The sequence below is a fragment of the Salvelinus namaycush genome, chromosome 13, assembly GCF_016432855.1.
Source record: "Salvelinus namaycush isolate Seneca chromosome 13, SaNama_1.0, whole genome shotgun sequence".
NCBI lineage: Eukaryota > Metazoa > Chordata > Actinopteri > Salmoniformes > Salmonidae > Salvelinus > Salvelinus namaycush.
In genome coordinates this window covers 44,814,579-44,826,813 of record NC_052319.1, presented here as the reverse complement: position 1 = coordinate 44,826,813, position 12,235 = coordinate 44,814,579, and the positions used below count along the sequence as shown (strand labels likewise).

The following is a 12,235-nucleotide window of genomic DNA, read 5'->3' as shown; positions in this document are numbered from 1 at the left end:
TCTCAATTTATTTTAAGCACAGTCGGCATCAGTACCCCCTTTTTTTGCTTGCTATAAAGTCGACAAAGTGGCTTTGTCAGCGACGGAAGAAGGTTACATTTATTCTTCAGTTGCGTTCCTGCGGCAACAGCAGGGTTCTGTTTTTATCACATCTGTTTAATAATAACCATGTGAGGAGTATTTAGACAGGAGTGCTGGAGCTCGTCCCTCGCTCCCAGACCCAGGACTAGGTGGACCCAGGAGGGGTGTGAGCCTCAGTTAAAGCATGCTGCTGTGGATGAACTTTGACCCCAAACAAGCCGTCCAACTCCTCCTATCTTGGATCACGTTTCTTACTCTCTCTTTTCTCTTCTTTCCTCACTCGCTCGCTTGCAGTTTAAATGCCTCTGCTTCAATACATGCCCTGACATGCTGAGAAACGGGAGGGGAGGAGCGGAGAAAAAAAGAGGACAAGAAAAACCGGAGAGCAGCTGAGAGGGTGGGAGGGTGGAGAGAGAGAGAATGGGCGTGTGAAAGAGGAGGGAATTCCATATGAGCCAACTGTACAGAGAGACTCCAGAAGAGAAAAGCGAGGAAGCAGGACTGTCAGCAGCAGACACAGAAGATTTAGGTAGCATGTTATGTTAGGAAGGGTTGGGGAGATAAAACAAGGAGATTTTTTATCTGTGGTTAAGTGAGCCCTTGTGGTAATCTCTCACTCTGTCTCTCTCTCTCTCTTTTTTTCCTCTCTCTCTGACGGAGGACAGGAGTGGTGTGTGAGCGAGCGTGTCAGTACTGGAGTTCTGTAGCGGCAGATACATTCTATTCATGGTCCATTTCCTTGTTTTTTTTTTTTTTCTAACCTGAGGACCAGGTTGAGACGGCAGAGAGACACACCGATTGACTGGAGGAACCTGTGGAGAGATGAAAGGATCTCTCGCCACGCACCAGAGTATCCAGAGGACTGATCCAAGTTGCCTACAGACAACTGGGGAGGATTAAGAGACTCTGAGATGGTATCTGGAGGAGTCCCCAGATCATAACGTCTGACGCAGAACCTCCAGGACAGTACCCTGTCACCTTGTCACTGCCAGAGCTACCAAAGGTGTTGTATAGTACGTTCAAATTGAAAGAGAAACTATAAGAGACGCTGGGGAGTATGGGACGTTGGACCCGTGTTGGAGTGACTCCTGGTTGGTTCCCAGGGGCCCGATGAGTGGTAGCAGCCATAACACCAGCCTGCTACGGGGCCGCCGCTTCTACTGCCGGGAATGGGCCCTGGAAAAGCTCCAGCGCTGTCTGGAGGCCAAGCCCGCTCCCGGCCGGCCCCCGGGGATCCTGGTAACTGGGGGTCCCGGGGCAGGAAAGACAGCTCTATGCACGGAGGCAGTATGGCCCACCTCGGACACAGGGCTGCAGGTGGGGCTGGCACCCCACTGCCTTGCATTTCACTTCTGCCAGCGGGAGGATGGAAGGAGCATGGCGGTGTGGAGGTTTGTCCTGGGCCTAGTGGATCAGCTGAGGGCCAGCCCCCTCCTCCCCCTGGGGTACAGGGACACACTGGACACCCCCTTGGTGGCTCCCACCCTGGAGCCCCTACACTGCCAGAGGGACCCGGATGACACCTTCAAAAGGTCTGCACTCTATATTACTCCCTAGCGTTACTAATCAACTTATCTAGACAGCTTTGTGAATTGCTCTCTTTTGATGTGAATTCAACACATTCTGTCTGCAAAAAAAAAAAAAAAAAAAATGGATGTGAAATTTCTATAGAGAGATTTGAGGTTTGTCAAAACTCAAACATTGAGTCCGTCATGATTGATAGTGATACATATGTCTGGACAAAGAAACCCATTGTTTCATTTGTTCACAGTAGCATGCGAATAGTCATAGTAGCGTTAATGCATTTGGAAGGGAAGTGACATCATCACCAAGCAGACCAGTTCTCCAAGATGACTGTCCGTGACCACTTCTTACAGGTAATAAGTGAGTTTTCCATGAACATTCAGATTCCGTACTAAAAGCCTGTCACTGCTCGTGTTGTTTAGTCAAACAAAGAAGACCAAAAGAGCCATAGTGAAAAGCGAGCGATTGTCCCGCTTTCCTTGGTTTGTATAAGAATGTATTTCTCCCCTCATAATACAAGCCATTCAAGTGCTCTCACAATCGACCTCTCAGTCTGAATGAACGCTACAATGCTATTTATGACACGTCCTTTTAGAAACAAAGACAAAGACGTGAAAAATGCGTTCACTCGAGTTCGCAGAGACTTTGAGTCGTTGGTACCGCTCGGTGAGGTCGTCATTCTCACGAGGGGACCCTCTCTGTCTCTCCGCTGCTGTCTGATGTTGACGCTGGTTGTGGAGGAACGCTCTCCCTCTCTGTTTGCTGTGTTTCTGGTGTCAAGTATTAGGGATACATTCCACATTTGCCCTCAGACTGACCCATAGCCTGGAGAGATCTTTGTGTGTTTGGCGCCTGAGTGAGAGAAAGGGGTTGTGGTTGAGCCACTGTCATGTGAACACTAAACAGTGGTCAACAAACAGGGGAAACGTGAGCTTGGAGTGGCAGCGAACGAATATACAGAGAATCCTTAGATTTGAACAGATGCTAGCTGGAGCCATTAGAGTCCTATATAACCGCTTAGCTTACACTGTCAACATCAACAATGGCTAGTCGACCCAACTACCAACCACCTTTTCCACTGCCTTTCTTCCAGCTATCTTCCCTCGTAAAGTTTGTCCTTAACCGTCCTTTAAACTACGCTGTTCTCTCTAGTCTAATCTAATTGCTGTTCCACAAGGCTGGCCCGTTGCTAAAAAGCTCGTCTGTTTTAAACCATTTTTTTTATTTTTTACTTTGGGCGAATTAGGGCTCACAGGGCCTGTGTTGTCAGCCTCTTCTCCACACCGTGTCCAATTTACAGCAGGGCTGAGAGGGTCAAAGGTTAGCCTGTGGCCAGGACCACGAGGACAGGATGGAGCAGGAAGGCCCTCAGTCAATTAAAGGGCCGTTAATGTGGTTCTGGGCATGCATGTGCTCAAGACACACACACACACACACACAAACCTTCCCTGTTATCCAATTAGTAAGACACAAGCTTGTGACCAAGAAGTTTTGGAATGGCGCATTCACTTTTAAGAGAAGGAATTTAAAAGGCACAAAGTGCTTTTACATAAACTCAAGCTGAGTCTATCGTTCAGTAATGGAAAACAAGGACTGCAACCTTTAATATTGTGTTCACGAGGCTGTATTGTATCAGTACAGGTGCGTCAAAGCTGGGCCCGAGAGACTGAAAAACAGTTTCTAGCTCAAGGCCATCAGACTGTTAAACAGCAAATAAAACAAGGCAAGTCTGTTGAGAACAAATTCTTATTTACAATGACGGCCTACCGGGAAACAATGGGTTAACTGCCTTGTTCAGAGGCAGAATAACAGATTTTTACCTTGTCAGCTCGGGGATTTGATCTAGCCACCTTTCGGTTACTGGCCCAATGCTCTAACCACTAGGCTACCTGCCGCCCGTCACTAACTCAGAGGCTGCTGCCTACATTGACTCACTAGTCACTTTTAAACAATTCTACTTTAATAATGTTTACATATCTTACATTACTCATCTCATATGTATATACTGTATTTTATGCCATCTATTGCATCTTGCCTATGACACTCGGTCATCACTCATCCATATATTTATATACAGTTGAAGTCTGAAGTTTACATACAACTTAGCCAAATACATTTAAACTCAGTTTTTCACAATTCCTGACATTTAATCTCAGTAAAAATTCCCTGTTTTAGGTCATTTAGAATCACCACTTTATTTTAAGAATGTGAAATGTCAGAATAATAGTAGAGAGAATTATTTAATTCAGCTCTTATTTCTTCCATCACATTCCCAGTGGGTCAGAAGTTTACATGCACTCAATTAGTATTTGTTAGCATTGCCTTTAAATTGTTTAACTTGGGTCAAATGTTTCGGGTAGCCTTCCACAAGCTTCCCACAATAAGTTGGATGAATTTTGGCCCATTCCTCCTGACAGAGCTGGTGTAACTGAGTCAGGTTTGTAGGCCTCCTTGCTTGCAGACACCTTTTCAGTTCTGCCCACAAAGTTTCTACAGGATTGAGGTCAGAGCTTTGTGATGGCCACTCCAATACCTTGACTTTGTTGTCCTTAGTCCATTTTGCCACAACCTTGGAAGTATGCTTGGGGTCATTGTCCATTTGGAAGACCCATTTGCAACCAAGCTTTAACTTCCTGACTGATGTCTTGATGTTGCTTCAATATATCCACATAATTTCCCATCCTCATGATGCCATCTATTTTGTGAAGTGCACCAGTCCCTCCTGCAGCAAAGCACCCCCACAGCATGATGCTGCCCACTCCCGTGCTTCACGGTTGGGATGGTGTTCTTCGGCTTGCAAGCCTACCCCTTTTTCCTCCAAACATAACGATGGTCATTATGGCCAAACAGTTACATTTTTGTTTCATCAGACCAGAGGACATTTCTCCAAAAAGTACGATTTTTGTCCCCATGTGCAGTTGCAAACCATAGTCTGGCTTTTTTTATGGTGGTTTTGGAGCAGTGGCTTCTTCCTTGCTGAGCGGCCTTTCAGGTTATGTCGATATAGGACTCGTTTTACTGTGGATACTTTTGTACCTGTTTCTTCCAGCATCTTCACAAGGTCCTTTGCTGTTGTTCTGGGATTGATTTGAACTTTTCGCACCAAAGTACATTTGTCTCTAGGAGACAGAACGCATCTCCTTCCTGAGCGGTATGACGGCTGCGTGGTCCCATGGTGTTTATACTTGCAAACTATTGTTTGTATAGATGAACGTGGTACCTTCAGGCATTTGGAAATTGCTCCCAAGGATGAACCAGACTTGTGGAGGTCTACAATTTTTTTTCTGAGGTCTTGGCTGATTTCTTATGATTTCCCCATGATGTCAAGCAAAGAGGCACTGAGTTTGAAGGTAGGTAGGCCTTGAAATACATCCGCAGGTACACCTCCTCTTGACTCAAATGATGTCAATTAGCCTATCAGAAGCTTCTAAAGCCATGGCATCATTTTCTGGAATTTTCCAAGCTGTTTAAAGGCACAGTCAACTTAGTGTATGTACAATTCTGACCCACTGGAATTATAAGTGAAATAATCTGTCTGTAAACAATTGTTGGAAAAATGACTTGTCATGCACAAAGTAGATGTCCTAACCGACTTGCCAAAACTATAGTTTGTTAACAAGACATTTGTGGAGTGGTTGAAAAACAAGTTTTAATGTCTCCAACCTAAATGTACGTAAACTTCTGACTTCACCTGTATACATTTTCTTTTTCCATCCCTTTTAGATTTGTTTGTATAAGGTAACTACCTTTTAATTGTGAGGTTAGTTAGAGCAGGACGGTACAGAGGGAATGTGCCTTTGTTTCTGATTAACCACTTACATTAAACCGAGTTTTTGTTGGGGAATTGTTAGATATTACTGTTGGATCTAGAAGCATTTCACTCGTATTAACATCTGCCAACCATGTGTATGTGACCAATAACATTTGATTTGATTCAAAACGGCTGTTTTGTATGTTTACATGAGCTGACACCTTCCCTTTGGATCCTTCTAGAAGAGTCTAAGTGTAGGAGTGTGGAATCCATTGTTGAATGGCTGTGAATGACCAAGGCTGTTCAACAAAGACTTCAATATTGTTACATAACCTTTTACAAGTGTTATATGTAATACTTCATTGCGTTTATATCCCTGCTGAAGCAGACACTAGCAGGGTGACAGACACTGTTAAAATAACTGCAATGCCATAATGTCTTCACCCGCATTAAATTACTCACTCACACACACACACACACACACACTAAACTCCCACTCTTCCTGGATTACTCAATGGTTTTTACAAGGCCTAAGTGTGGTGAAGCCACTCTCCTGTCCCAGGGGACTCTATAGAACACCATGTGTCCTGTCCCAGGGGACTCTATAGAACACCATGTGTCCTGTCCCAGGGGACTCTATAGAACACCATATAGAAGTGTCCTGTCCCAGGGGACTCTATAGAACACCATATAGAAGTGTCCTGTCCCAGGGGACACTATAGAACGCCATATAGAGGTGTCCTGTTCCAGGGGACTCTATAGAACGCCATAGAGAAGTGTCCTGTCCCAGGGGACACTATAGAACGCCATATAGAGGTGTCCTGTTCCAGGGGACTCTATAGAACGCCATAGAGAAGTGTCCTGTCCCAGGGGACTCTATAGAACGCCATAGAGAAGTGTCCTGTCCCAGGGGACTCTATAGAACACCATAGAGAAGTGTCCTGTCCCAGGGGACTGTATAGAACACCATATAGAGGTGTCCTGTCCAGGTGTATTTTACTATACTGTAATAATACATATACTGGTCTAGGTGAGGGGGGGGAGCAAGTCCATAGTAGGTTTCACTTCCTAGATAGCAGCATCCTTTGATGATGTCCATATACTGAATGATGTGATGATGATGTCCATATACTGAATGATGTCATGATGATGTCCATATACTGAATGATGTAATGATGATGTAATGATGATGTCAATATACTGAATGATGTGATGATGATGTCCATATACTGAATGATGTAATGATGATGTCCATATACTGAATGATGTCATGATGATGTCCATATACTGAATGATGTAATGATGATGTCCATATACTGAATGATGTAATGATGATGTAATGATGATGTCCATATACTGAATTATGTCATGATGATGTCCATATACTGAATGATGTAATGATGATGTAATGATGATGTCCATAGACTGAATTATGATGTAATGATGATGTCCATATACTGAATTATGTCATGATGATGTCCATATACTGAATGATGTAATGATGATGTAATGATGATGTCCATAGACTGAATTATGATGTAATGATGATGTCCATATACTGAATGATGTCATGATGATGTCCATATACTGAATGATGTAATGATGATGTAATGATGATGTCCATAGACTGAATTATGATGTAATGATGATGTCCATATACTGAATGATGTAATGATGATGTCCATATACTGAATGATGTAATGATGATGTCCATATACTGAATGATGTAATGATGATGTAATGATGATGTCCATATACTGAATGATGTCATGATGATGTCCATATACTGAATGATGTAATGATGATGTCCATATACTGAATGATGTAATGATGATGTCCATATACTGAATAATGTCATGATGATGTCCATATACTGAATGATGTAATGATGATGTCCATATACTGAATGATGTCATGATGATGTCCATATACTGAATGATGTAATGATGATGTCCATATACTGAATGATGTAATGATGATGTCCATATACTGAATGATGTCATGATGATGTCCATATACTGAATGATGTAATGATGATGTCCATATACTGAATGATGTCATGATGATGTCCATATACTGAATGATGTAATGATGATGTCCATATACTGAATGATGTAATGATGATGTCCATATACTGAATGATGTAATGATGATGTCCATATACTGAATGATGTAATGATGATGTCCATATACTGAATGATGTAATGATGATGTCCATATACTGAATGATGATGTAGTGATGATGTCCATGTACTGAATGATGTAATGATGATGTCCATATACTGAATGATGTAACGATGATGTCCATATACTGAATGATGTAATGATGATGTAATGATGATGTCCATATACTGAATGATGCAATGATGATGTCATGATATTGTCCATATACTGAATGATGTAATGATGATGTCCATATACTGAATGATGTAATGATGATGTCCATATACTGAATGATGATGTAGTGATGATGTCCATATACTGAATGATGTAATGATGATGTCCATATACTGAATGATGTCATGATGATGTCCATGTACTGAATGATGTAATGATGATGTAATGATGATGTCCATATACTGAATGATGTAATGATGATGTCCATATACTGAATGATGTAATGATGATGTCCATATACTGAATGATGTAATGATGATGTCATGATGATGTCCATATACTGAATGATGATGTAATGATGATGTCCATATACTGAATGATGTCATGATGATGTCCATATACTGAATGATGTCATGATGATGTCCATATACTGAATGATGTAATGATGATGTAATGATGATGTCCATGTACTGAATGATGTAATGATGATGTCCATATACTGAATGATGTAATGATGATGTAATGATGATGTCCATATACTGAATGATGTAATGATGATGTCCATGTACTGAATGATGTAATGATGATGTCCATATACTGAATGATGTAATGATGATGTCCATATACTGAATGATGTAATGATGATGTCCATATACTGAATGATGTAATGATGATGTCCATATACTGAATGATGTAATGATGATGTCCATATACTGAATGATGTAATGATGATGTAATGATGATGTCCATATACTGAATGATGTAATGATGATGTCCATGTACTGAATGATGTAATGATGATGTCCATATACTGAATGATGTAATGATGATGTCCATATACTGAATGATGTAATGATGATGTAATGATGATGTCCATATACTGAATGATGTAATGATGATGTCCATGTACTGAATGATGTCATGATGATGTCCATATACTGAATGATGTAATGATGATGTCCATGTACTGAATGATGTCATGATGATGTAATGATGATGTCCATATACTGAATGATGTAATGATGATGTCCATATACTGAATGATGTAGTGATGATGTCCATATACTGAATGATGTCATGATGATGTCCATATACTGAATGATGTAGTGATGATGTCCATATACTGAATGATGTAGTGATGATGTCCATATACTGAATGATGTCATGATGATGTCCATATACTGAATGATGTCATGATGATGTCCATATACTGAATGATGTAATGATGATGTCCATATACTGAATGATGTAATGATGATGTCCATATACTGAATGATGTAATGATGATGTAATGATGATGTCCATATACTGAATGATGTAATGATGATGTCCATATACTGAATGATGTAATGATGAGGTCATGATGATGTCCATATACTGAATGATGTAATGATGATGTCCATATACTGAATGATGTAATGATGATGTCCATATACTGAATGATGTAGTGATGATGTCCATATACTGAATGATGTAGTGATGATGTCCATATACTGAATGATGTCATGATGATGTCCATATACTGAATGATGTAATGATGATGTCCATATACTGAATGATGTAATGATGATGTCCATGTACTGAATGATGTCATGATGATGTCCATATACTGAATGATGTAATGATGATGTCCATATACTGAATGATGTAATGATGATGTCCATATACTGAATGATGTAATGATGATGTCCATATACTGAATGATGTAATGATGATGTCCATATACTGAATGATGTCATGATGATGTCCATATACTGAATGATGTAATGATGAGGTCATGATATTGTCCATATACTGAATGATGTAATGATATTGTCCATATACTGAATGATGTAATGATGATGTCCATATACTGAATGATGTAATGATGATGTCCATATACTGAATGATGTAATGATGATGTCCATATACTGAATGATGTAATGATGATGTAATGATGATGTCCATATACTGAATGATGTAATGATGATGTCCATATACTGAATGATGTAATGATGAGGTCATGATGATGTCCATATACTGAATGATGTCATGATGATGTCCATATACTGAATGATGTCATGATGATGTCCATATACTGAATGATGTAATGATGATGTCCATATACTGAATGATGTCATGATGATGTCCATATACTGAATGATGTCATGATGATGTCCATATACTGAATGATGTAGTGATGATGTCCATATACTGAATGATGTAATGATGATGTCCATATACTGAATGATGTCATGATGATGTCCATATACTGAATGATGTAATGATGATGTAATGATGATGTCCATATACTGAATGATGTAATGATGATGTCCATATACTGAATGATGTAATGATGAGGTCATGATGATGTCCATATACTGAATGATGATGTAGTGATGATGTCCATATACTGAATGATGTCATGATGATGTCCATATACTGAATGATGTCATGATGATGTCCATATACTGAATGATGTCATGATGATGTCCATATACTGAATCAGATATAATGATGATGTCATGATGATGTCCATATACTGAATGATGTAATGATGATGTAATGATGATGTCCATGTACTGAATGATGTAATGATGATGTCCATATACTGAATGATGTAATGATGATGTAGTGATGATGTCCATATACTGAATGATGTAATGATGATGTAATGATGATGTCCATATACTGAATGATGTAATGATGATGTAATGATGATGTCCATGTACTGAATGATGTAATGATGATGTCCATATACTGAATGATGTAATGATGATGTAATGATGATGTCCATATACTGAATGATGTAATGATGATGTCCATATACTGAATGATGTCATGATGATGTCCATATACTGAATGATGTAATGATGATGTAATGATGATGTCCATATACTGAATGATGTCATGATGATGTAATGATGATGTCCATATACTGAATTATGTCATGATGATGTCCATATACTGAATGATGTAATGATGATGTAATGATGATGTCCATAGACTGAATTATGATGTAATGATGATGTCCATATACTGAATGATGTAATGATGATGTCCATATACTGAATGATGTAATGATGATGTCCATATACTGAATGATGTAATGATGATGTAATGATGATGTCCATATACTGAATGATGTCATGATGATGTCCATATACTGAATGATGTGATGATGATGTCCATATACTGAATGATGTAATGATGATGTCCATATACTGAATGATGTCATGATGATGTCCATATACTGAATGATGTCATGATGATGTCCATATACTGAATGATGTAATGATGATGTCCATATACTGAATGATGTCATGATGATGTCCATATACTGAATGATGATGTAGTGATGATGTCCATGTACTGAATGATGTAATGATGATGTCCATATACTGAATGATGTAACGATGATGTCCATATACTGAATGATGTAATGATGATGTAATGATGATGTCCATATACTGAATGATGCAATGATGATGTCATGATATTGTCCATATACTGAATGATGTAATGATGATGTCCATATACTGAATGATGTAATGATGATGTCCATATACTGAATGATGTCATGATGATGTCCATATACTGAATGATGATGTAGTGATGATGTCCATATACTGAATGATGTAATGATGATGTCCATGTACTGAATGATGTAATGATGATGTAATGACGATGTCCATATACTGAATGATGTAATGATGATGTAATGATGATGTCCATATACTGAATGATGTAATGATGATGTCCATATACTGAATGATGTAATGATGATGTCATGATGATGTCCATATACTGAATGATGATGTAATGATGATGTCCATATACTGAATGATGTCATGATGATGTCCATATACTGAATGATGTCATGATGATGTCCATATACTGAATGATGTAATGATGATGTCCATATACTGAATGATGTAATGATGATGTAATGATGATGTCCATGTACTGAATGATGTAATGATGATGTCCATATACTGAATGATGTAATGATGATGTCCATATACTGAATGATGTAATGATGATGTCCATATACTGAATGATGTAATGATGATGTCCATATACTGAATGATGTAATGATGATGTAATGATGATGTCCATATACTGAATGATGTAATGATGATGTCCATGTACTGAATGATGTCATGATGATGTCCATATACTGAATGATGTAATGATGATGTCCATGTACTGAATGATGTCATGATGATGTAATGATGATGTCCATATACTGAATGATGTAATGATGATGTCCATATACTGAATGATGTAGTGATGATGTCCATATACTGAATGATGTCATGATGATGTCCATATACTGAATGATGTAATGATGATGTCCATATACTGAATGATGTAATGATGATGTCCATGTACTGAATGATGTCATGATGATGTCCATATACTGAATGATGTAATGATGATGTCCATATACTGAATGATGTCATGATGATGTCCATATACTGAATGATGTCATGATGATGTCCATATACTGAATGATGTCATGATGATGTCCATATACTGAATGATGTCATGATGATGTCC

General features: G+C 39.0%; 1 protein-coding gene across 2 annotated transcripts in view; it reads left to right on the top strand.

Moving 5' to 3' along the window:
• LOC120058543 (ankyrin repeat domain-containing protein 50-like) overlaps positions 1-12,235 on the top strand; it is a 56,734-nt gene that overhangs the window by 31,814 nt on the left and 12,685 nt on the right. The window contains exon 2 of one of the 2 annotated variants that reach the window (XM_039007325.1): positions 854-1,613. In XM_039007325.1, the coding sequence (XP_038863253.1) occupies positions 1,192-1,613 (422 nt within the window). In that variant the 5' untranslated portion in view covers positions 854-1,191. Of the gene's footprint in view, positions 1-847; positions 1,614-12,235 lie in introns of both variants that reach the window. The other variant, XM_039007324.1, reaches the window with a different exon arrangement.